Source organism: Vitis vinifera, chromosome 8 (assembly GCF_030704535.1).
Source record: "Vitis vinifera cultivar Pinot Noir 40024 chromosome 8, ASM3070453v1".
In the NCBI taxonomy this organism is placed as follows: Eukaryota; Viridiplantae; Streptophyta; class Magnoliopsida; order Vitales; family Vitaceae; genus Vitis; species Vitis vinifera.
Window position 1 is genome coordinate 10,702,985 of NC_081812.1, and position 27,826 is coordinate 10,730,810.

Below are 27,826 nucleotides of genomic sequence, written 5' to 3' on the forward strand. Positions count from 1 at the left end.
AGAATGAACCAGAGGAGCATTTTAGAAGAACACAGATAATTTATTAATTCCATTTTTGTTATGAGAAACAGATGTCGTTTTCAGCTCTTCCACCTCCAGGCTGGCCCTGAACTCGCAGAAATCATATTTAGTCGGGCTTGGGCTTACCTAGGCAAGCTCAAGTGACCCTACAAGCAGTGTCATGGCATATAAAAAGTAACCACCGGCATCAACCCCTGCATTTATGACCACAGGACCATCTTAAATTGGGCAAGCTCTGAAGGCAACAAGATCGGCTCAATTAGGTTGGCACACCTTATAAATTGAAAGGAGAACTGGACATATTAATCATTTTTCCTTAATTTATACATATAACTACCCTAGGATATAATCATGCAATCATCAGTTCCTTGTACAAATTGTTCAAGTCGATTGCCACTATTCACTCAGGCCTAGGCACCCCTCCAGCGAGTAAACATAAGCCAAAACAGCACTCCAGTCCTTAACCTACCCGTTACACAGAGAACAAAAACAAATTGCTTACAAATATTTACAAATCCAATCCTATAATGCGGTTACAGATTCGAAAGACTAAATTGAAACTTATTTTGTGTCTAAGTAGGTAATCAAACAGTGTATCCACTGGAATCTCTAAATGAAAATTGACTTTTATGAAATCATTAATGTATGTTCAAGTTCATTATGCCTGGATTCCACCATGACAAATCAACAGCAGCCCAGTGAAGGTCGGTGAAAGTATTTAAGGCCCAGGCCTGCAAAGAGGATGTCAATAGAGTGGAGTTCTGGAGAAGAGGCCGAAAGCGCCAACCACAAAATGGCTTTAAATTGAAGGAAAACTCATGATGCACTGCAGCACCCAGGCAATATGCTCTAGAGTCTTTTAACTCGCACTCAACCAACCAAGCTATTCCAGTACAGGTGAATAAAACATCTAGCAACAAGAAGATTTAATTTAGAATCTGGATAAGCTAAATACTGAAAGATACAAGCAATTTTTCCGTTTTTAGTCTACCATTCAAAGTATGATAAAAAAATTTTGCGTTATTTCATTAGTCATCACATTACATTGCTGAAACGCATTTTGAGACACTAATGCTAAAAGTGACAAGGAAGAGTCCCACAAAGAAAACAACCTCATTAATGTTAAACAAAAGAAAGAAAAATCCAAAAGGCACAAGAAGAAGCTTACAAGTCAGTTTAGATAAGCGCACTCCACATCCTAGCCTTTACAATCACCAATAATAAATAAGACCTTCTCCTTGAGCTTCTCAATTGTCTGCATGAAGTCAAACAAGGACAAAAGATTATTAAATAGCAAGCACCACAAGCCTATATACCATTCAAAACATTATCAAATTTTACAATGCGCACCAAGCTAGATATTTTTGCCCATCTTTCAGCAGAGGCAGCAGCATTCTTGAGGTGATAACAGTGTGGCAGGTCAAAACTAAAAAAATAGTCTGAATTTTCAGTCGCTTCTGCTACCCAGAGTTGATTCATTTGATCCTTTGCTCTCTTAATGAGATTGACGAAGCCAACCTGAAAAGAAGGTCCATTAGAGTGGTCTTGTTACACTAAAAGGGGAAGACATACATACATACATACATATATATTGTGTTTTAATGTGCATCGGGGAAGGCATGTTAAGGCAGGAAATGATCATATGCAGGATGCAACTCTTTTTACATTAAAACAAGAAACTAGTCATTATTACAAGAATATAGAATCAAAGAGCATCTAAGAGAAGAATAGAAATTTTTAAAAGTAATGCATGTTAACATAATGCCAAAGAACTATAGCCAACACTATACGTTCTCCATACTCCTTCCTAATGGAAAAATAGACATTGAGCACCATAAAGACCCCATAGTAACAACATTCTGCAAGCACTCATAGTTGAATTTCAGTAAAAATATTTGCTTGCTCCTAATTCTCTCCAGCAACTGATTATATCTCACTCGGGAATTTTCCATGCATAGAGTTGTCTCTCAATTTTCAGTTTCTTGTATCCTTTATAATTCCAGATATCAAATTGATTTTGCCAGTGCCTTCTAAGCAATTTTTTCACTGTCCCTAGAGGGTTATCTATTTTAATTGTTCTCCCTCCATTTCCATACATCTGCATATGGTCAGAATTAGAAACATTTGTTTGCCAAAATGACTGCTTTTTTTTTAAAAGAGACTGCCAATTTTTCTAGCCAGATTAATAACATTAAGCATGCCAAATATTTCTATTGCATGGTGAAAGCAGGCTTAGGTCTTATCAATTTTACTACAGGATTTGCCCAACCAGGATTAAAACTTCTCAGTTCCCTCATTTTGAATCTTCTTGTAATACTTTCAATACAACAGATTTATATAGTCCAACAACAACCTCTTCCCCTTTCTCATAGCCTTGTCCTTTATTCATTTTAGTATTATACTTCCTAGGGCCTTTAAACATAGAAGGGACTTCTATTTATTTATTCATTTTGAAACAGAGCAAAATAGCCAATTGTCATAAGTAAATATAGAATGGATCTCCAAAAGGCAAATTTGCTTTCAAAATCTCAGTTTTATATATTCCAGTGTTTTTCTTTCTTTTTATTTTGCTGGCAGGCAATTCTGAAGTTAATGGGAATCTGTAAAAGGAACAATATCTGAGATGTAAAATACACTCATAATATACTCACTGTGGATCCCTCAAGGTTAGAGTTGACCGGCGCAAATGAATCATCTACAGATGGTGAGCAGAAGCTGATGGCAAGCAAACAATTAGATGCTTCTTCAGACCCTAACTCAGATACAGAGCCATCTGTTACAAATACCCACTGCTTCTTTTGGTGAGCAGCTGTATAAACCTCACCGACGTATACAACCAATGCAGCGATATCAAATTCACTAAATAAACCATAACACACATAAGTAAGCACACAAACATTTTCTTCCAAAATAAAAGCAGAAGCATCAGAAGAGAAAAGTGAGGATAAAGGTTCACCTGGACAGAGGAATTTCACCCAAATTTGACAATAAAACTGATTTTCGTGGATTCAAGAATGGCCTATAAAAACAACTGTAAGCTGGATCCAATTTTAAGCGATAAACACAGACAGCAAATGGAGACTCACTCAAAATGTTCAATTGCCAAGGGAGATAAAGGATTCCATTTGGTAGTAGATCCTCTTGCTTGTAAGTAAAGGGTCTCTGAATCAGAGTTAAGTGGCATCAGTCCAGCTACTGCATATGCCTGCCCCTCAACCAGCTCAAATTGCTGCTACAACAATAGATAAATCAACTAAAGATGAAACCCAAAAGGTGATCAAAACTTGGAAGAGAAAAAAAATAGAGATATAGGAAAAAGGGGCTAGGCTCAAAAAATAGACAGCCCAACTCCCACCACCTCATACACAAAAAGATGTGAACAAATTGTATTGGATTAAAGATCAAAGGAACACAAGGCCCTTGTATTCACCTGTTTCTCTGTTGGGTTCCAAATAGTTATCAAGCCTTCTTTATGATGGATTTTTCCTTCATAACTTTTACAAGTTAACCCAACCACCCTCACCCTCATAAATGGAGTGACCTCTCTTGTGCTCAGGCCAGCACCTTCCAGAGCCATCTCAATTGATTTCTGCAGGTCCGACTGCCTGATTGCCTGGGTTCAGAAAGGCCATGGTTGACAATCTCTTTCTAGATTTAAGACTATATGTTCAAGAAAACATTTTAACTACCTCTAGTTTTGCTTGATAACTGGTGAATGAAGCAAGCTGCTCCGAGGTCATCTCTGCCATTAAGACTTCTGGTTCAGCAGCACTCTCAAGTATCTCAAATATTTTTGCCCCTTCTTCACTATCATTGTCATTATTAATACAGGAATCTCGAGTGCCCCTCTGAAACTCGGAGATAATACCCTCTACTACAGTAGAGCACCTGCAATCAAACAAGAAACCAATATCTATGAAGACATCTCAGAGATAATACCCTCCACAAATATTGATTTATAATATGCTTAAAGAAGTCGCAATTGATACAATTGATGCAGAACCTACATAATTTCAATTTTAGCAGACTGATGTATCAGGGACCTGAATCATTTTTTTCCAATAAAAATACAACTAGCTTTGCATTAGTTAAAGCAGGTTACCATCATTTGATATTACTTCATATTGCACCCAGGTCAAATATTTACTGTTGTTGCAAGAAAGATCACAGTAAATTGGATATTTGTCTATTTTTGCAGTTCTTTGCTTGTGGTTAACATTTTCTTGTCAAAAGTATTACACACGCATATGCACAGCTTAAGTTTCTTCTTGTAGACATGATGATAATGAAACCAGCAGGCAACCATCTGTGCCATCTCCCATCAGTTATATCAAGATTTCTTTGTCCTAAAATAAAATGGGAATAACTTTCAATCGTGACTTCAAACACAAAACCCAAGAGCACAGGTTTCCTCAAGTAGAACAGTCACCTATTTTGTTATGCACTTTCTGCTTGGTCAATCCCGCGGTTGGAAATGCTGTTTCCTAACCAGTACTCTTCATCTTTTCTTGGGCCAAAATGGAAGGCCCAAGAGGACCAACCATGTACACAAGGACTATACTAAGACTATGCCAGGAAGAAGACAAAAAAGAGCACTCCTTAACTACCAGAACAACTCAAGCTATTAGTGAAATACACAAGAGGATGCTTCCTGCCCATGGTCTCCCTCTGTCCAAGACTACAGAAAGACTAGATGAACCCTTTAAGTTTTGGACATTGGGACCTCTAGCCTTTTAAATTCCTGGCTTTCCAGATGCATCACCTAGCATAGGGGAAATATTGTCCACACCCTTCTGCTGCTTTTCTTTTGTAGAACTTCCTTGCCAGCTAAGAATGAGCTCTTTTAACACTGAGAGGAAGCACCAGGGAACACCATACTCCACATCTTCCAAGCCACTAGGGAAATCAAGAGACTATTCACTGATAACTCATTCTTCTTCGACAAGAAACACAAGCAAGCCACCTTCTGTCCTCGCCTCTTGCGATGATCCATGGTGAAAATTATCTCCCACAGCTTTCCAGGCAAAGAAAGTCATTTTTTGGTGGCACAGTTGATTGCCAATTCTGGATAGCTGGTGAAGAAGCTACACCATGAGACAGCAAGCTAAGATAAAAGGACTTCACAAGAACGCCCCAGGTTTGATCCGTTCCATTTCACACCACCATTCTCCCAATCCATGAGGATTAATGCCATTAACAACTTCCAGGAAAAATGCCAGCTTATATAACTCCAAATTCTGATATGAAAACATAAAAAAATGCAACTAAATTCAACTTCAGAAGCCTTATCCCTACCATCTCAAGTCAGCTGAGCAAATCATATTCTCCTCTAGCTATAGCAGGTTGTCTCTTTAATTGAATCTAAGTAACAAGCCATTGCTTTAGCACAGCTTAACTTGAACCCCACAGAGTTTCATCATACCCTTTGTTATATGGACTTTGGATACTAGTGTCAGGTGTTGCTGTGTGACGAAGGGTCACATTCGTTTAATTCCCACACATGAGAACATGAAGACATAGCAAAATAACCTAACTTCCCCTTTTCTCATTCTGTAGCCCATACCAAATTGAAGTGTGTAATCAAGGTAGCATGTCTAATATGATCTAAGGGTACTTGCAACCAACTAGGATGATATTATTCTTTTTCTTTTGTTGGACACACCTATGGTATACATATCAGACACATCCCATAACCAAAACCCGTCATATCATGAGACATGATACTTCACATACTTTTAACTATCCCTATAACATGGTCACACCTAAACAACACAGACCTGAAATTAGGACACAACAGTTCATTAATTTAACATTTAACAAGATATGGTTTAGTATGCACACCAGGTACTACAGAATGTTTCAGAATGAGTTGGAGGGGTTGTGTAATATGAGAAGCTGAGAGATGATGAGTGTTTTCATATTTAATAACTTGATTATCTTGCCTCACAAGTGTAAAAATAGAACAAAAAAACGAGAGAATAGAGGATTATTTCAAAATTTTAGTTGATGGATATAAAAGAAAGAAAAAGTACAGAAAGGACACTAAGGAGAGAGAAAAAGGGGCTACCTTAATTAATAATATAACATATAGATTATAGTATATATGATATTGAAGCAGAGGACCATAGAATCAAGAGGAGGACATCACTAGAAGAAAATAAAGAGAAAATGAGCAGTGAATTAAATATTATTTTTTTATAAAAAATATTTAAGTTTGATTAATTTATCTAAATTTCTAAACTAACAGTTACCTAAGTCAAAAAAAGAAGCTTGGCAAACATAATCCACAAAATTAAATTTTATTAACTACTCGAGTTACCTCTCTTTTACTAGTTGTTTATAAGCAAACTGTCTTCTTTTTTTTTAGTTAAAGAAACATATCATATCTTACCATATCACTATGCCTTTGACTTGTGTAATTCATGCATATAATGTGAAATTTTAAATTAAAATTCATGACATATTCAAGGGGTGCTCAAAACATGGCCAAGGTTCAATTACTGACACTAACACAACTCCTCTTTAGTACTGTCTCGCAACCTCACAGTGGCGCAGATGAAGTATCCCAGTTAGCCTTCCCCACCTTGTACATTGTGAAAAAAATTCTAGAGTAATTACCTAACTCTCCAAATTTTCATGAAGCACACATGACCCAAATTTGTTCTTTGTATCAAATATGGATGTGATGGAATGTCATGTGCAGTAAAGACTAATTTGTTCTTATGGTTTTATCACCAAGTTATGTCCACTGATCCTATCTCTTAACTCTTAAAAGGCAACTGTGTCTTAAGCTTTCCCTTTCTACTTGTTTTTCCTATAAGATCAAAATCATGCATGATGACACAAGAATATTTCAGAAAATTGAATAGAACTTTCGGAGAGAGTACTCAACATGGCCATACTGATATGTGATTAAATCAACCAATATGATGAATGAATAATTTTCAGAAGTTAAAAATGAGTTGGCTTGCCATGGCAGAACTGGAGTCACCTATGGTTGTACAGTTGCATCATTTTGGTCTCCATCCTTACAGATCTGACGATAGAGCCCCCATTACTTAACCTAACAGGAGAAACAAACATATTTTCTATTACAAAGCATAACACGGGTTCAACTAAAAGTAGGATCACCTTCAAATTACCTTTCCTTGTAGAGAATAGGGTATATCCGTGTGACTCGAACTAAAGTCTGAGGAACTGGCCCACCATTACTCTTGATACATCGAAATGCCAAGGGAGGACCAACACCCTTACCTATAGGATGTAGATTAAAGGACCATGCATGAGGAGGCAAGACAATGAATACCACAGCCAAATAAAAAATGGAAAAAAACAAGAGTACATATAATATTATAATCTAATCATCTAAAGAGTGATTTACAAAATCCCAGTCGATCAGCCCAATGAGCTCTATACGTCCCATTTATGTGCACCAACAAACCAGCTGTCTTTGATGTCTGAAATTGAAACATGATACCAAGATAACCTTAAAAGGCCAAAAGGAATAAAGAAAAAGGAAAACAAAAAAAGAGAAGGAAGAAGAATCAACAATTTAGAGTCTATTTGGGAACTAGTTTTAAAAACAATTTTCTATTCTTAAAAATAGAAAGCCATTTTCCAGACTCAAAGACATGTTTGGTAAATTTTTTTATAGAAAATATTTTTTTTGAGAACTTGTTTTGAAAATAGGGTGTTTTCTGATAACATATTTTAATTATTTTCACTTGTTTTCTAGGAATTGTTTTAATAAATAATTGCACTAATATGAAGAATGATTGAAAGTAAAGCATTATAGACAAAAATTATTTTTAAGAAATATTTGAAAACATAGAAAATAGGTTGAGAACATTCAAGGTTCCTAAACAAACTTCTGTTCTAGAAAACATAAAAGAACCGTTTTAAAAACTGTTCTAGAAAACTGTTTTTCACTAACTATATTCAAAAACATTCCCAAACAAGCCCTTAACGTTTTATAAACCTTACAACCAGGGAGTACCTCAAGGGGTGAAACAGGCCCAACCCAGCCACATAATCCTGCTCCCCAGATCTTCATCAGACAACACAAATTGTAAATAAAAGGCTGATCTGACCAAAATTGCTCTAATCAAAGAGAAATACGTGATGCAGAAACAAATGGAGTACCCGAAGTTTCTGTCCTATGAACAATTTTCCAGCAAAAAGTTGCTTTGACAGCAATGCATCCAAAAAAGCATCTATTGAATACCTGTGAGACAAAAAAATTTCACGTAAAACAGAATTCAAATTTACAGAGGAAGCAAGTTACCATTTTCTTACCACCCATCAGTTAGCTCCACTTTTGCAGCATTACTATTTTCAGAACCATTTATTGACACAGAGTGAGTCCCAATCTTCATGTCACAGGTTGAATGAATGGCAGAAACGCATAGCACCACCATTGTAGAAGGCGATGCATCTCCTTCCAGGATTCTCTTAATTGCAGAACGGTGGCCATGATTTACTTCTCTCTCATATCTAATCAAACGCATCACAAACTCTTGTGATTGGCATCTTTAAAACCAAAAATTATATATAATTTGATATGATAGATACCTATATTTTAATTCCTCAAGCACGTTAGACATTGTCAAAAATCTTCCCATATGTTTAGCTGGATAGAATCTCTCATAACAAGCAAGTTTCCAAATGATCCACTTGTAATGATTAGCAATCCACCTATGCATAGAAAAAATGGATCAAGTTAGTAGAATCCTGAACATAATGCAGGTGCTCTTCCCCACCCCAATCAGCATCACAAAAAACACCAAAGCTGCCTTAACTCTGAATCAGCGTTCCACTCTATAATACAATCAGTGTTGTCAAAAGCAAAAAGCAATGTCAAGGCAATAAAACTCCTTTTAGCCTACGGCGAAAGGCAAAAAACAAGGCGATAGCCTGACTATAGTAAGGCAATAAAATATATACATATATTTACATATTCGATACTTAACCAAGTGTTATCTTCAACAATCAACACTATTAATTTTTCATCCCTCATGATGTCTTATAAAATTAACAAAATAGTAATAATTATTCGAAGTGTTAAATATTATACCTCATATCATAAGAAACATCATATTGTTTAGAGATATTCATCTTGTCTAAATGCATATTCTAATTTTTAAACATCTAAAAAGTAGAATAAAAAACAAAATAAGAGATTGAACATTCTAGAGAAGTTTTAGGCATCATCATCATAGTCATCATTGAAATTAAAATTGTCATCACTTCCATTAAGACTAGATTGATAGCCCTCCATCTTATTATCTTTATGATTGATAATATAATATTTCATCTTATACTTTGTTTAAATCTAATGTTAGATTGAATGAAATTTAAACCTAAGTATGTTTAATCTTAACTCATGGTCAAAGGCAAGCCTCTATGCCTTGCTCCTTATCTCAAGGCAATTGCCTAGGCGTTACCTCTTTGAAGCCGCCTTGCTTGGGTTTTCAAAAGGCGACTTTTATCTGCCCCGCCTAGCCTGATGGCCTAGGCAACCCAGGCGATCGCCTTTGATAACACTGAATACAATATTTATTCTACTATCTAAATCCTTCCTAGAAGCTTCAAGTCACAGAACATTCTCAAATGCATAGGAAAAGACAACCTTTTTGCCTGCTTTAGACCTCAGTTTTCGGAGCAATAACACTCCCATATTCAACCAGTTTTTTTGGATTAAAAGATTTGCAGAAAATGAAGAGAAGAAAATTTACTCTTTAGAAGCATATTGCATGGAAGCTCCAGACTGAGCCAGTCTCTGGTATAAATCGTCTACCCCAATGAAGCCTAAACCATATTCATCGGGGAACATATACTTTTCCGCATTGTCTGGATTCATCCATCTTACCTCATCTGACAAATGCTCCAACTAGATCCACTCAGATATAAAAAAAAGTGTCAGTTGTATATACAAGAAGGCAATCTGTAAATGCAAATAACAATGCTTGTCATATGCATACCACATTCTTATTGAAAGGAAGAACTCCAAAGTATTCCTTGATGTACATTCTAGGAGCATGAAACGGATATCGAGTGGAAACTCTTTTTCTGCAACAGGTATCTTCAGATGCAAGAGTAGATAAGCCTAATGGAAGAAATACTTTAAATAAGGAAGCATAAATTTTTTAACTAAAAAGAATAAGCTTATCTCATAAACCTTCATGGATATACCATTGGGAACAAAAGACACATTGCTATTCAAAGGGGGGCAGAACTTGGAACTGCGTGGCCGCTTGAATGGAGAGATAGAACTTCTTCTACCAAGTCTCCTTTTTTCGGTAATAGTTTGTTTCTTGTTGGTTAACAATGTGCCAATTCTATTCGAAACATCAACTAGTGGGCCCCCTGATGACCTTCCTAATGGCTTATTTATTGAACAATTACCATTTGCCACAGAATTGTCTATTATTGTATGAGGTGCACAGAGCCTGTTGCTTAAAGGCTCCTGTGGACAAGTTATTTTACTGTCATCTGCATATTTCTTGATCAAGTTACTCCCTGAATATGTATTCTCTGGCATGACTGATGACTGCACCCGGTTAGGAAACAAACGGATGGGAGATATGAAACTTTTTGATGTATGTTTACTTTTTGCCTTTTCATGATGGGAAAGAGAAGTATCAGAATCATTTTCTTTGTCTGAAGAAGCATCCCGGAAACTCCCTTTCAAAAAGGAAGAAATCATATCATCTTCATCCCCTTCATTTAATGAAGTTCCTAATTCTGGGTCACCAAGGAGGCTCCTTGCTCTTTGCAATGCATCACTAGAAACTGATATCGACCTTCCACCTGCAGTATGAAACTTGATTGGTGGTGGATTTGGTGCAGGATTATACATTTCAGACTGCTTAAGGTGGGGAACAGCCTCATTTATTGATTCTGTTCTCCAAGAAGTGCTAGTACTAAAAGGTCTTGGAACTGGTTTAGCATCCTCGCTTTTTATACTGTTCAAATCTTCTTGCATCTCTAAACAAGATGAATTTTGTCCACCATCTAAGCCATCCATCACACTCTGCTTTGTGATGTGTTCTTGACAAGAATGGTGGTTGCTATTTTCTTCTAACCCCAACAATGTCTTGGCTCTGACCAGACCAGCAGAAGAAATATTGACCATTTTCCCTGAGCCAGTCTGGAAAAGAGAATTCGAGAAACCACATCCGTTATCTCTATCATGATCTTGGCCTGCACAACATGTTGAGGTTGATAAATTTTGTCTACTACAACACAAACATAGATGAATCAACTGTAAACTAGTGGTATCTCTCAGATTGTAAAGATTTAAGTAACTATCATGTTTTACTCCAAGTGTGAGAAGTTCCTTAAATTTATGTATTTAGGCTCTCTATTTTTTTTTTTTTGATAAGTAAAAGATATGCATTAAAAAAGGCAAAACGCTGCACAGCATACAGGAAGTATACAAAACAGCATAGGCCTCAAAAAACAAAACAAAGGATCACCTCCCATTAAGTGGAGGCTATCCACTCTAAAAAGCCTATAAGGGAGAACGCCTCCTCACCTACATACAATTTGGCCCAACTCCACAAGTTACAAACAAAAGAATTCTTTAACTTTTGAACATTCAAACCCCCCCCCCCTAAAAGCTAATCTATTCCTCTCCTTCCATACCGTCCAAAAAATGCACAACGGAATGGCATCCCATATCTTTTTCCTTTTCTTTCCCACAAACGAGCCCCTCCAACTAGCTAAGACCTCCTTTACAGTTCCCGGAAAAACCCATTTTACATCAACTAAACCAAAGACAATATCCCATAAAGCTCTAACCACTGTACAATATATAAGGATATGATTTACACTTTCTTCTTCACATTCACACAAGAAACACCGATTTGGAAGTTGAAATCCTCTTCTTTGAAGACTATCCAAAGTTAGCACCTTCCCCCATGCCGCCTCCCACGCAAAAAAAGCAACTTTAGTTGGCACTCTTGCCACCCAAATGCTTTTATGGGGAAATCCCATAACCTCAGAATTTGTCAACAAACTGTAAGCTTCCTTAACCCTAAACTGACCACTTCTTCCTTTTCTCCATATAACTGAATCTTCCTCCAAAGAAGGTTTAAAACCCCTCAAAATGTGGAGGAACTCCCCAACCAACTCAATCTCCCAATCATTGAAGTCCCTCAAGAAGTATAGGTTCCAGTTTCCTTGACCCGAATTTTGATCCCACATTTCCTCAACCGTCAAACTCTGATGCGCAGCCATACCAAAGAGATGAGGGAAACATTGAGCCAATGAAGATTCTGAGCACCACACATCTGTCCAAAAGCAAATCAAGTTGCCCTTTCCTACACGGAATGTTATGTTATCCCAACACCAATCTGATTCTTTCCAAATCTCCTTCCAAACCCCTACACCAACCGCCCCATTTCCCTTTTTGGGCCTCCAATCAAGACCCTCCTGCCCATACTTCACCTTAATCACTTGTCTCCACAAAATATTTTTTTCACATGCATACCTCCATATCCACTTGTCAAGTAAAGCTTTGTTCAACAAAGCTAGCTTTCTAAGGCCTAGCCCACCTTTCTCTTTGTCTGTACAAACCACCTCCCATTTAACCAAATGCACTTTTCTCTCCATGTTTCCCTCTCCCCACAGAAAATCCCTTTGCACTTTCTCAATCCTTCTAACAACAACCTTTGGCATTCTGAAAATGGACATTTGGTAGATTGGCATGCTAGCCAATGTACTTTTTATTAAGGTGACTCTTCCTCCTTTAGAAATGTATTGCCGTTTCCAAAGAACTAGTCTCCTCCTCACTCTTTCCTCCACCCCATCCCATATATAAGGCGCTCTATTTGGGGCCCCTAAAGGAAGACCCAAATACTGAGAAGGAAGAGTCCCCACCCTACAGCCAAGCTCAACAGCCAACTCCTCCACCTCCACCACCTCACCAACTGGAATGATTTCACTCTTGGCTAAGTTAATCTTTAAGCCTGAAGCCGCTTCAAACCAGAATAAAATCCACCCCAAGTAAGTTAGGTGATCCTTTTTGGCCTCACAGAAGATAATTGTGTCATCAGCAAAAAACAAGTGAGAGATGTTCAAAGAAGGACCACTTCCACCCCTTATGTTGCATCCTGATAAGAACCCCCCCTCCACAGCTCTCCTGATAAGCACATCAAGCACTTCCATCCCCATGATGAAGAGGTAAGGAGACAACGGATCCCCTTGTCTAAGGCCTTTAGTGTTAGGGAAGAAACCTGCAGGCACTCCATTCACCAACACTGAAAATTTAGCTGACGATAGGCAACTCCACATCCACCCCACCCATTTAGACCCGAATCCCATCTTTTGTAACACCTTCATCAAGAACTTCCAATTGATGCAGTCATAGGCTTTCTCTATATCCAACTTGCATATAATGCCCTTTTCCTTTTGTCTCTGCCACGTGTCTATTACTTCATTTGCAACTAAAGACGCATCAAGGATTTGTCTTCCCTTCACAAAGGCATTCTGAGAAGTGGATACCACCTTACCAACTACTTTCTTCAGTCTGTTAGCTAGCACTTTAGCCAATAACATGTACAGCCCTCCCAAGAGACTAATCGGTCTGAAATCTCTAAGGTCCTTGGCCCCACTCTTCTTGGGGATCAGCACCAAGAAGGTATTATTAAGACTCTTGAGGAAAGAACTGTGGTCATAGAAGTCTTTGAACATTTCCAAAATTTCCTCTTTAATGAACTCCCAGCAACTTTGCCAAAATGCCATTGTAAAGCCGTCCGGACCAGGGGCTTTATCCCCATTCATCTCCATCAGAGCTACATAGATTTCCTCCTCTGTAAAGGGCCTCTCTAAGGTCTCAGCCTCTTGTTGGCTGATCTGGTCTAACCGAAGGCCCCCTATCTCCGCCTTCCACCCCATATCTTCTGAAAGCAAACTTTGGAACGTGCTAGCAATTCCTTCCCTGATTTCCTGCTCCTCTAACAGCCACTCCCCATTGATCTTTATTCTCTCCAAATGATTATTTCTACGGTGAGCGCTTGCCATACGATGAAAAAAGCCCGTGTTTCTATCCCCCTCCTTCAGCCATATTTCCTTAGAAAGCTGTCTCCAATGAGTCTCTTCCATAATCACCCATTTCCTATAATTATCCTTTGCTTCTTTCTTAAGCTCTGTTTCCTCCACAGTCAGAATTCTCCCACTTTCCTCCCTATCCCAAAACTCCACCTGCTGCAGGGCTGAGGATTTATTGGTCTCCAGCTTCCCAAAAACTTCTTTATTCCAAACTTTCAATTTCTGTTTGACTTCCTTCATCTTAATAGCCAACTTGTAACTACCACTGCCCCTAACCTCAATTCCTTGCCACCAGCTGCGCACTAAATCTTTGAAACCCTCAACCTTAAGCCACATATTTTCAAATCTGAATGGAGTTGGGCCTCGTCTTATCCCCCCCCCCCCCCCCCCTAGCATAAATGGGAAATGATCGGAGACCGGACGGGACAGCCTACATTGACTAATCCCATTGTATTGGTCAGTCCAACTAGGGGAAACAAGGAACCTGTCCAACCTTGCCCAGACCTGATTGTTTTGTCCCCCATTCCAAGTAAATTCTCCCCCTTGAAGTGGGAGATCCATCAGCCCCAGGTCATCCACTATTTCCGCAAATTTCCTCATTGCTGAATTCATTCTCCTCTGGCTGCTCCTTTCCCTCGGAAACAAGGTTATGTTAAAGTCCCCCCCTATACACCACGGGTCTTCCCACAGCCCTCTAATCGCCCCCAACTCATCCCATAAAGCCTCCCTTTCCATCTTGGAGAACAGGTCGTACACCCCCGTAAAAATCCAAATCGCCCCATTTTCTACATTCCGGAATCTACAAGATAAGGTAAACTGGCCCTCTTCCCAATCTAGAACCTCCAAGGTCCTTTTATCCCAGCACATCAGAATTCCTCCCGAAGCTCCTTCCGCATTCACAGCCTTCCACTCAAGGAATCTGCCGGAGCCTATGCTTCTCGCAATGTTATCCGACATCGCTTGAATTTTAGTCTCCTGAATACAGATTACGTCCACCCTCTGATTCCTTATAAACGTCTTAATTACTTTTCTTTTAGAGCTATCATTTGCTCCCCTCACATTCCAACTCAGAATTTTCATCTTCATTGGACAATCATAATCTAGCGCCCTTTGCCCTGTACCGAGCCTTTCTGTTTAATCCCCCCCTCATAATTAATGGAGCATTCCAGTCTTTTTAACTCCCTTTCAAACTTAGATTTTTCCAATAGCTCTTTACTATGGATTTTCTCCCTTCTCTTACTGATTTGAGACAGAAACTTCAGTATTTCCTTCTCCAATCCCTCCGTAGGGAATCCCAGGAATTGACTGAATTTTGCCAGATCACTCTCCTCCCATTTATCCTCCTGCATTCCTCTCGCTGTTTGAGTATCACATATGGCACCGACCTCAATAATCCCCCTTTCCATAGCATTGCTGCTTTCCTTTGCTCCCACCTCCCTGCATCCATTGCTCCTCTCAACACAGCCCTCATATACCGTTAGCCACATTGTATTGTCAACCCGAACCCCCTCATTCCAATCCCCAGAATGACCGAAAGACTCCACTCCCGGAGTCCGATCAAAATTAAGAGAGTTGAGATGAGAAATCCCCAGAACCATTTTCCCCCAAGACCCCAGCCCCTTTCCATACCTCGTTGATTCCTCTTCCAGTGCCTTATCCGTCTCTGATATCCTAACCACGCCATTTATCTTCCTCAAGTCCTCAGTCTCCCACGCAACAAAAGGCTCTGGTGCATGAGTCTTACCTGGATCAGGCCCCGGCAACAGTAGGTCCTTCTGAGAGATATTCTGGTCTTGGCCTGCTGATGAAGAAGATGGGCCCTCCCTTGTATCTACACTTCTAACAGACTATGGACCATATCCCTTTGAGCTTGGGCCTTTGTTTGGTGACGAGACTGGGCCTATATTGGAACAGCCCACCTCATCGGGCCTACACGACGGGCCTGCATCTGGACTTAAAGCCACCCTTTTTAATTTTAATCCCATTACTCCACTCTTCAGCCCAGGCCCACCGTCCCCTTTTAACACCTTTTGGTTGGCATTTGGACTTAAAGGGTGGGCTGCACCAGATTGAGTCCAAGACGGGACTATTGGGCCTCGGCCTTCATTGGATACAACCCAACCCCCAACAGCCCTCTGCCCACCCGTCCCATCACCTGACGGATGCAGGTCCTCGAGCCTCACGCTCACCCACCCCTTTGTCACTCGCTTCTCCGCGCGTGAGGACTCCTCACCCCCAACCTCGCTGCTACACCGGCCGTCTGCTTGTCTAGAAGACCTCCTTATCACCGGACGACATTCCCACCATAATGCTATCTCATAGACCTCCTCTTCCACTACGACTTCCAAAACACTCGGACGAGCACCACCTCTTCCCTTCACTAAGATTCTGGCCCACTGTAGCTCGCCCAACGTCTTCGTTTGTTCATCGGCTGTGATAAAGCCACCGCATTCGTCCCCCACCTTCTTCAAAATCTCTGGGCTCCAAAACGAAACTGGAAGTCCAAATAATCTCACCCAAATCTCCTTTGCCTTCTCCTCCTCTGTCCAGCACCCACTCCTCGAACTCCAAAAATCCAACCCTACCTGGACTCCTTCTATCGTGCGATTCCCAGAAGAAACAACACGACGCACCTCGTCCAAGTCTTCAAAATCCAGTAGAACCCTTCCCTTTTCCATTTTAGCCAACCCTAGGCTACCTTTAAGCTCCCACGATTTTGCCCAACGCTGTCCCAACTTCTCAAGATCATCCTCTTCCCCTACGTTACTCCTCCTGCTCGCCACAACACAGTGTTCCAACTTCTTCAACAATCCCATCGAATCCTCTCTTTTGACCTTCACTGCAATCGCGTTTGGATTGCCCAACAAAGCGCGTTTTGCTATTGTTGCGTATGAACTCCCCCCAGCAATTTTCCCCACAGCCTTTCCTTCCTGGGTTTTTGATCTACTAACAAAAGCACCTATCACCTCTTTAATCTTGTCCGCCATGGTCATCCACCCCCGCTTTTCCTTTCTGCCTCTCGGGACGAAGATGCAGAAGTGTTTCCTCTCAAGATCGGAGACCCCTAGCCGGATATACTCCCCCGCGTTGTTTATCCCTCGTGACATAGAGAATATTCGACCCTGTTCCTTCCACTCCCTTCCCCATCCTGTTTCTTTCTCATCCATAATACAGAGTTTCAGACCTTCCATAAACAACCCTAGACTGTCCGAACCCAAACGAACCCATGACTCAACCCCTCCCTTCTTCTCCACGATGAGGACTTGGAGTTTTCCTTTCCTCTCGTCCCCAATAATCTCAAACTCCTTTGATTCCACACTAAATTTGCATTCCTTCCTTCTGCGTCGCGGCGCCGATCCTTCATCCCCCTCCTCACCATTGCAGTCTCCTGCGCACTCTCTCTCCCCTTCTTTCGCTCTCTCTCTCTCTCCCATGTCTCCCCTTCTATTTAGATCTCAGAAAATACTAGGGGAAGTGAAAAGAAAAAAATAAATATATGAAGGGATCCCATATTCCCTTGTTAAGTTTTACGCAATTCCCATCTGTCCATCAATTGATCACACCATTACACAAGGCCACAAAAAATACAAAGTGAAATATGGAGATTAAAATTATTTCAAAACTCAAACATTTTCAAAATTCCTTATTTAGTGTATAAAAAGGAGATTAAAATTGGAGAATGAGGAGGAAAAAAAATCATTTAATCAAACTTATATTATTTTCATTCACTTTTTCTTTCCTTTCTTTTTTCCTTTCCCTCACACTTTTCAAGTCTAGAAAAAAAAAATCAGATCGGAAAAAATGAGTTCACAGCTGCAGATCATTGAGATTGTAATAATGAGCAACTCCATGAAGTAACATAGCACAAACTGAATGAGGCTGGTATGGTGGCACTAATTCATGGAAACGGCATTCCATAAATAAAATAAAAATAAAAATGGAAATAGAAAGGAAACCATTTGTCATCATTTTGAAGGAAAACAAAATTGTTGCCAAAGAAGCACTTATATTTTTGTTTACCGCATCAAAGATAATTTAGAGTTTTAAAACCAAATTTCCAGGATTAATTTCAACCATTGCCAAGCTGGAAGCTTCATAAAGTAGCAACTTCCTCATAATTTCCAGATTACCATTAAACAACAGTGCTCTTTAAAACTGATTGTTGATCCTATTGCATCCGCAAATGATAAATAATCAAGGTGGTAAAAGAAAAGAGAGCATTGAGCACCTCCAGCACCGAAATCGTCATCACCAAGAACAGATAACGCTTTTGCTATTGAAGACTGTTTTACTGTAACTGATTTTCCTAATCCAGTCCGGAACATTGGAGGGCTCTCAACACAGGGACCGTCATTCTCCAGAATCTTCGAACATCCTGTGCAAAATCATGGAAAATCCATCCAGATAGGTAAACATATTACGGAAATAGCAGAATTATCGCAGCAACGGAACACATAGTTCGACAATATTCCGTTTAGTTGAGGAGAAAATGTTTGAAAAGAAAAAGAAAATTATATTTTGAGTCTGAGATTTTTCATTACTTGAGCCTAACAAAACTACTTGCCTTGATTGAAGCAAGCTTATGCTTCGTAAGTTGGAACAAAAACATCATGAAACATATGATACGATTTTTCCTTTCTCTTATCCTTTCAGCTTGCCAACCAATGGAAGTAATGTTGTTACCTTGAAGCAACAGATCCACCATGGACGGGAGACGAGAAGTGGAATCGTATGGTTGGATCGGAGCACCGCTTGCTTCTTCTACGGGTTTGGTTAAGCTCTGTGCATCTGAAATCTCCCACCGGAAATCGTTGTCGGAGTCGGAGAAAATCTGCCATGTCGACATTTTCCGTCGTCGGCCCGTTTTCCGAGCGGTTTAGGGCTTTCTCTGCATTAGCATTTGCTTTCGACATTCAGCTATTTGGGGAAGGCGGGAAACTCCGTGACAGAATCGCGCTCAGAGTTTGCGCTTGGGCTTGCTGTGTGTGGCCCAAATAAATGACAGGCTGGCCCGGCCCATAGATACTCTGGCCTTGTTGAAAAATAAGCCAACATGCTGGGACGAATGTTGGAACCCGCCATTGACAGCCAAGCAAGTTGCCTCCATTTTAAACCTTTCATGTCTGAAAATAAATTCCAAAAATGATCAAGGAAAAATAAATCTGCTTGTTTGAAAATAGTTCTTCTTCTTTATTTTTAAAAATATAAATTAATAGTAACTTCTATAAAAAAAATTGCAAAAACTATTTGACGCTTGCTTTAAAAAGATAATAATTTTTAAAAATTGAATTATTAAAAAAATGTCACTAGCTCAAATTTTAAAAAATTTTAAAGTAAATTTTAAAAAAAAATGATAAATTCATACCTTTTTATATAAAATTTATTATATTTTATATATAGGTTATTACTATTTTCTATTTTTTACTATTTTTAAATATAAAAAATAGAAAGTGTATATATTTCTTTTTTATTTTTAAAAAATAGAAAATAATAGTAAGTTCTATATAAAATATAAGAAATTTTTTAGTTTTATTTTAAAAATATAATGAATTTAAAAAAAAATTAAAAGCTTCTTACCATCTCAAATTTTAAAAAATTTTAAAGTCACTACTTCATTTTTAAATAAGAACAATAACCAAACATTCAAAAGAGCACTAAATTCTTTTATTAATTTACTAGAAAAAAATTTAAAAATAAAATAAAATATGATGAAAGTTATTAGATTTATTTTTATTATTATTTCTTTCAAATTAATATATTTATGAATTTTTATATAAATAAATAAATAAATAAAAGGTTACTATCAACATCAACTAAGGCCTTTTAAGTCTACAAGCATTAGAAGGGTGTATCCATTTTCCATTTGGAGTTTACATTATTAATTTATTTTTAAAATGTGATAAATTTAAATATCATTAAGGCTATATTTGATTCTGTTTAAGGAAAAATATAAGAGGAAGAAAATAGAAGAGAAATAATGAAGAAAAATAAAAATAATTTTAAAGTTAATCATTTATTTTTATTACTATTTCAAACCCATTTCACTTATATCCCCAAAAGTAGCCTTATTTTATATTTTCAATCTCTTAACACCTAGCAACTTGTGCATCAACTTATGAGCTTCCTACCTTGACTTTTCACCATACTCGGAATATGAATGCTTCACCCACGTATTTTCAAACCCAAAATAAGTTAGTCTCCACCTAAATGGATTGGTATCGGCTAGGGATGGAGTTATAATCAAATATTACTATGATACAATGTTGAGAGGGTTTGGTCATCAAGGTAGAGATTTTGGCATTTCCAAATTGTTTGTTGCTGGCTAAGGTCATGAGTCTATGAGTGGATGGAAATACTAATCTTTCTTGGGTGTCTAAATTAGAATGAGGTCTTTATACAAGGAGATTTTCCAAATTTTAAAATACAAAAATTTTTAGCTAGTTTAAATGATATTTGATTTTTTTTTCTTGATATTTTATATAAGACGACCAAGTATGATAATTATTTTCCTTAACATTTTTTTTTCTTTCCTCGGTATTTTTTAAGAACCAAACATAACCTAAATTTTTAATTACTAAAATTGGCAAATATTATAAATGTTGCTTCATTAATATATAGGATGCATATTCACAAACAAATCACTCAATGAAACCAAATGGTAAGAGTGCTTGAATCGATCAATAGAATAAAAGTTTAACTATATGTTAGTCATACATATTTTAAAAAATAATTACTCTATTTTAATTTATCTTTGTGTTGTACTAGGGCCACATTGACAAAATTAATGTAAATGAAATGTAAAAGTCTAATTTACAAAATAAAGACAAAGGCTATAGATTTGGCTAACATCTAGGTGGGTAAGTATTTGGAACTCTTAATTATTAGGACTATTGACTTAGACTTAAAGCAGGTGCTTACTCATCTGTTACATGTCATACAACATGATGTTTCTATTAAGAAGAGCATCTTGGATCAAAGAAGTTGATGGTTGTGATGAGCAAGAGGCTTGGTTAAATCATTAGGAATTTGATAAGAGGATGATCCATGTGCAACACGAAGTTATCTTTCAGAGACTATCAAAAACAAAATAAAAAGTTATAGTAATGTGTTTCATTTTTTAATGAAATATAGGAGTAGCATACAAATTGTCATGACTACATTATCACAAAAGATGGTGAAAGAGTTGAATTATTGAATATCAAGTTCATGGACAAGAGATTGCACCTAATTGACTTCACTTGTTATAGCAACCATAGGCTAGTATTCCACCTCTATATAATATCATACCACCATGGATTACTTATTAAAACCCTAGAGAGATAAGATTTACACCTAAGTAGAAAACATATGTAGTTATGGAAGTGGATCATCATGATTACCTACCCAATCAACATCTAAAAAAGAATTGAAAATTGAAAGGTAAATTAGACCATAGATTTGAGTTATCATAGAGTGTGCTTTTCAAGTAAGTAAAACATGTATAACTACTATCCAAAGAGTTTTCAATGGAGTGTGCATGAATTGATTAAGTTTATTAACTAGAAAGGAAATGTGTCAAGATGAGTCGAAGAGGAACACTAAATTGCTTTAATTGCATTGTAATGCACCATGAAATATGTAGTAACCAAGCTAACAAGAAGTTGTAGGGAATCCCAGATCACTTTGTTCTCTATTCCAAAATTAGGTTAGGTGCATGAATTTCTTCCTAAGACTCTAAATCCTAACAACGGAAGTAGAAAAATACAATCTTTAACATAAGAATCTAGATTAAAAGTGTTTTAGAGAACTTTGCCTCAAATTTGGACTTCCCAAATCTAATCTATGTGGTAAAGAAGAAGCTTGAAGTATTTGGAGGTCTCGTACACTCAACATCTTTCGTCCGATGGCTCTATCTCGATCTTAACACTCCAATGGTGGATCTTTGAAAAAAAAAAAAAGTCTATGACTCTCTCTTTCTCTAGGAGTGGAAGATGACTCATTCAAAAGGTGATAGAAACTTTAATTCCTAAAAGGGGTATTTATAAGGTTCCCTAACTAGGATTAAGTAACTTAAGCCCACTAAGAGCTTTAGTTACTTAATATAGCCTAAAATAAGTCTTAATTGATTAATTAATTTCATATGATCATCTAATTAATTAATTAGCCTAATCTAAAGACTTTGTTTACAATCCCTATACAACTTTGCGTAATTATCAAAACACTTTTATGCACAAAAGTGAACCTTGAGCTAATCCAATTGTCATAAACTATGTCATTAAGGTGTATGAGCTTGAGTAAGAACCATTAGGACCCATACAAGTGTTGACTCCCTTAAAATCCAATTCTAAAGTTGACTTAACATTCTACTACAAAGAATCAACTATGCTCTAATATCCTATGTCAATAATAATGAAATGAAAATCGAATCCATGACCTACTATCTACTACATGTAGACTGCCCATGAACTGATGTTTGTAATTTAACAAGGTAGTGTTATCACCTATCAAAATTGTCTCTTGAATCCTTGAGTTACAAATTCCACTTATTATGTGATCAATTGACATACTCTAACTCCAAGAAGCACATGTCAAATTTCCATTAAAGGAAATGTTATGGCCAAAAATTTTTAGATCATATGTCTTTTGGATTACCTGAGGGGATACACTATTTCAAACCCATGAGATACCATGGTGATCCTATTAAGAATACCTATTATCATCGGCCTCCATCAATGGTAACCTAATTCATAGGGATATATGATCACTTTAGGGTCTCACCTATAAGTTAAAGTCTTATGTTGACTTGTGTACATGCTCAATATTATTTCAAGGTTGAGAGTCTATGTAATATAATAGTTTGATAAATCATGACAATCGATGACCTTACATTATGATTCATCATAGATCCTATCTAATGTGTAATTATATACACTAGTGTACTCGTCATGGGAAACCTATCTCAAGACGCAAAACAAACCATCTCTCTAATTATGAAGTAACACTCTATAGTCTCTATTAGAATGCTTAAATGCATGAATTGATTATGAACAACTCATTATCTTGTAAGGAACCAATGACTTGTATCCTCTATACAACTTTTAATGCACCCAAGTCATATATAATACAAGTGATATAGGCTAAAACTCAAATCAATGTCAATATATAAAAGGGATAATATAGAGACAATAAAGTCTAACTTTATTACATTATGTCTTACTTTTAAGAACTCAATCCCAATAGAAGCAAGAGAGACATTGATGTGAAAAGTGGATGGTAGCTTCCTTTGCACTATGAAAATGTGTTTTCTCTAGTAAGTCTTTAATGTATTTATGTTGAGAAAGAAATAAACCATTCTTGGTCAAAACAATTTCCATTCCAAGAAAATAATGAAGAGTGTCCAAGTCTTTTTTGAAGAATTTTGAAGCAAATGACTAAATAAATTATTGAAGAAGCTAATAAATGTTTCTAGTGATCATAATATGATCTACATATATTAGATTAGAAATATTGACTTTAATGTCAAGATTTATGAATAATAAGGTTTTTGCTTTGGCATTCCTAAAACCAAATTCTAGGATGAATCAACTTGGTGCTTGATACCCGAAATATGGTGATTAATCTAACTTGTAAATGTCTTTATAAGTTTACAAACACATTTGGGATTTTTTTTATCAACATAAATAAGCGACTAGTGCATATAAACATCTTCAATGAGATGACTTTGCAAGAATGCATTATTAGCATTGAGTTGATGAAAATGTCATTTCATAAAGAATACAAGGGATAACAAATCATATTGGCCTTTTATGACTAAACTAAAAGTGTCATGAAAACTTACACTAAGACATTGGTGAAAGTCTATTACAACACGTTAGGTTTTTATATTATTCAATACTACCATCAAGATTGCACTTCATATGAAAGACCCACTTATAAGTTACATCTTACCACACTTTTAAATTAGGATGAAGGGACTAAGTCCCAAGTCCCATTGTGAATCAACGCATCAAATTTGGTACACATTGCAACATTCCAATGTGATTGTTTAAGCATGTGAGAATAACAAGCAAGGTCTAACGAATCTAAAAAAGAATGAAATGTGACAAAATAAAATTGTTTTAGCTTGAAAATATTATTTTTGGATTTGATTATCATAAGATGCACTCTAATAAGAGTTAGATATGAAGTAAAAAACAAATTTGTGTTTATTGACAAATAAATTGAAGGTAAGAGTCGTTGTTTTTTAACATGCAGCTAGCATAATGGATGAGAGTGATTCATTAAAAAATAATGAAACTTCGTTTGCTTATTTGGAATTATGAGGAAATAATGTTGCATGAAGAGACACAAGAAAATAAAGGTTAATAATTGATAATAAATATAAAAAAAAGTTGATTGTTAAACCATGATTGAGTGGGTAAAGTAAGTTTATAGGAAGACAAGAAATTCGTGAAAAGACATTTATGTTCAATGAAAGTTACATGATATAAGGTAAATATTTTTATGTTGTTAAATCAAGATACTAATGTTATGACCAAATCTTCATTAATTAAAAGAACAATAACACAAAAATAAAATAAAATAAAAAGTTGATAAAGCCTATAAAATTTATTATGGTTTTCTTTCAATGTAAAAGTTATATCTACTTTGTCATTGCAAGATTTTTACTATGATAATATATATATATATATATTACAATATGACCTCACGTGCTCCTAATGATCACCTCTCCTCCATTTCTCACACATAAAACGATTATTCTAATAGTTCCTTTTATGTGAAAACTAGAGCAGATTAACACATGTGTAAATTACTAAAAATACCCCTTAAAAAATTTGTCTTAAAGTCATCACCTCTAAGCGAGAAGGCTAATTGCCTTCCGTCAACCTTACCATGGAAGTCAATCCATGATCATGGGAAAAAGTATATAGTATGTATAATTAGGCTCCACATAAGTCCATAAAAATAGATGACACTTTGGGTTGAGCAATACCTAAAAAAAAACATAAGATTTGGATTTAGAGTCAAGTTTGTTATTGTTACATGACTTCAACTAAGGATAACAAAGATAACTAAAGACATGTAATTTATGATAATATTGTGACTGATGAAATAATTTTTCAAAAAGTGATTAAGTTGATTTACTAGGATAGACATCCTATTTATGAGATAAATGACCACAATATGTGAGTTGCATATAGGCCTAATGAGTTGTAAGACAAGTTTTGAAAGCATTAAACTAATCACCACTCTATTTGAATAAAGAGTAGTAATAGAAAGAAGTTTGAGAATAATTTTCAACAATTTTAAATTTAAAAAATATTACAATACATTGCACTTACCTTTAATAGGATAAAAGTAGATGTACTTTGTAAAGTAATCAATAAAGATCATATGATATTTTAAGCCATCAATCGAGTTGAATGGACCAAATTTATAAAAGTTTGTATAAAGTAATTCAAGAGGTTTAGATCTAGACAAGGATGAAAAACCAAACAACAATTTGTGGCTCTACAATGGTTATATGAATCACAAAATATAAAAGAAAAGTTGGATACACTACAACAAATATGATGTTTTGTAATAAATATTTTTATGACAAAAGGTTGGATTTTCATGTCAAATATGTTTTTACCACAAAAAAAATGTTGTCGTTATATTGTCGTAACAAGCCATCACTAAAAAGTTTTACTGATAAATAAAAGTTTTGTTCATTAAAAATTATTTTTAATGGCAAATAATATTTGTGGCAAAAAAAAAAAATATGCATGGTAAAAAATACCTTTATCTTAAATAAAGTTTTGTGGCAAAAAGTCTCTTTTAACAACTAATGTTAATTTATAACAATACAATATCTTTAGCAACAAATTTATGTTTGTGGTAAAAAAATTATCATCATAATTTTTGTTTTCATTTTTTTGTGGAGGCCTTAAGCATAAGTTTCTATTTCTAGAAACATGATGACATCCTCACACTTATCCCAAGTCTAAGGGTGGACATTTTAGCCTCCTAATAATTATTATATTAAATTGTAATATTTGATACTAGAACTCAAACTCATGATCCACTTTATTATCACTCTTTGAAAAAACTTTCATCATATCTTCTATAAACCAATTGATGTTCAAAGAGATACAACAAACTTTTAATTGAATTCAATATTTTTTTCATCTTTATATTTATCTTAAATTACAATTGTTTTTCATATTCTTATCTATGAATGAGTAAAAACTTGAAAAAAAAAATTAAATTATAATTCTAATATTATTATATTACTGATGGGTTCAAAACAAACTTTATAAAATTATCAATACTTATTTGCATAATTATTCTTAAAAGAATATTCAAAGATAGATTTTTTTTAAAAAAAAAATTAAAATTAAAATAAAATTGAGATTTAAAAATAAAAAATAAAAACTTTTAAAAAATATTACATAGTTATTTAAATAGAAATATAAGAGAAGCCAAAACTCTTAGTAAAGGAATCTTTAAAAAAATATAATAGTTATGTAAATAAAAAAATTAAAAGCAAAAAAAAAAAAAAAAATTTATCTTTGCTAAGAATGAGAATCTATTTTTTATTTTTTTTTTAATCTTAAATTGTCTGATTTATTATATTTATAATTAATAAATAAATTTTTTGCCATGAAAATTTTAAAATAAAATCCAAGCTTCAAAATTTATATACCATGATTAAATTTTTAGAAATTTCATTTATATCTTCAAAATTATAATTGTTAACTCACATAAAAATATCAAATGGCTATTTTTTTTTTTTCACTTTTTATCAACATTAAACATTTTTTGTGCTTTAATAAAAATGACTATTTTTTATAATGAATGACTATTGTATAATACTTTTATAAAGTATTAAATATAAAAATATTAATTATTTAATAGTTCAATCTAATTTTTAATTTATTACAAAAATAAGTGGTGCATATATAATTAAAATAAAAAATAATTTTCTACAGCAAATTAGATTAATCTGGAAAAAAAATTGAGTAAACATTAAAATGTGTAAGTATTTACTTATACATTTTTATTATAAATAATTTTATACTAAAAGGTAAAATTCGTAGCAAAATATCATATATTATGTGAGAATTATTCTTATCATAATTTTAAAGATAAAATGTAAATTCATAACTAAAAGTGATATTAATTTTGTGGCAAAAAGTGGAATTCATGAAATAATGTTATATATTGCACGATAATTAATCCTATCATATTTTTAGGAACAAGAAGTAACTTCGTAGTAACAAGTAATATTTTACTACAAATAATTTTACGGTAAAAAGTAAAATTCATAGTAAAATGTCATATATTCCATAACTCGTCATATTTTTATTAAGGTTGAAGTCATCTCACATTGGAAAGAGACAAAAAGGGGGAGACCTTCCTAATGTTATAAAAGGAGGCCTCTACTCCTTATGCTATTTATACCAAAAAGAAAATTTTTTTTTATCATTTATAAACTTTTATGTTTTTTCCTTTTAATTAAGAAAGACATTGTAATTTTGTCATCATAGTGGATTTTTTTTTTCTTGTCTTGTCCTATGGAGATTTCTCTCATAATTAAGAGGATTTTACCACACAAGTACTCTTGTCCATTGTTTTATTTATTATTTTATTTTCAAATTATCGTTACAAGTATCATTTTACAACAATTTTTAGCAATGAAAAATGAATTTATGGCTAAAAGTGACATTTTGCCATGAAATTTTGTTTATGGCAAAAATACATCATGGAAAAATGCGATATTTATTGTAGT

General features: G+C 35.5%; 1 protein-coding gene across 5 annotated transcripts; it reads right to left on the reverse strand.

Moving 5' to 3' along the window:
* Positions 1-302: 302 nt before the first annotated feature.
* LOC100241398 (protein BREAST CANCER SUSCEPTIBILITY 2 homolog B) lies at positions 303-19,019 on the reverse strand. Of its 5 annotated transcripts, none has more exons than XM_010655089.3 (20): positions 18,757-19,019; positions 18,302-18,448; positions 10,213-11,223; positions 10,002-10,102; positions 9,756-9,910; positions 8,593-8,715; positions 8,317-8,514; positions 8,164-8,245; positions 8,018-8,068; positions 7,403-7,478; positions 7,164-7,275; positions 7,013-7,084; positions 3,711-3,909; positions 3,452-3,634; positions 3,108-3,253; positions 2,978-3,040; positions 2,673-2,880; positions 1,372-1,539; positions 1,190-1,276; positions 303-931 (listed from the first exon to the last, which is right to left on the reverse strand). In XM_010655089.3, exons 1-19 carry the CDS (start codon positions 18,917-18,919, stop codon positions 1,220-1,222), a joined length of 3,315 nt encoding a protein of 1,104 aa, XP_010653391.1. In that variant the 5' UTR covers positions 18,920-19,019; the 3' UTR covers positions 303-931; positions 1,190-1,219. The 5 variants fall into 5 exon arrangements, with proteins under 5 accessions (XP_010653391.1, XP_010653389.1, XP_010653390.1 ...); XM_010655087.3 differs by having other exon boundaries at positions 10,002-10,126; positions 18,757-19,018; XM_010655088.3 differs by having other exon boundaries at positions 3,108-3,250; positions 10,002-10,126; positions 18,757-19,017.
* Positions 19,020-27,826: the final 8,807 nt, after the last annotated feature.

Excerpts from the sequence above, each read along its gene's own strand:
- LOC100241398 (XM_010655087.3), bottom strand. The coding sequence starts at position 18,919 with ATGTCGACATGGCAGATTTTCTCCGACTCCGACAACGATTTCCGGTGG. Across the intron at positions 8,515-8,592 it reads CTTGAGGAATTAAAATATAG|ATATGAGAGAGAAGTAAATC; the intron begins GTATCTATCATA and ends GCGTTTGATTAG. Across the intron at positions 7,085-7,163 it reads CCTATTCTCTACAAGGAAAG|GTTAAGTAATGGGGGCTCTA; the intron begins GTAATTTGAAGG and ends TTCTCCTGTTAG.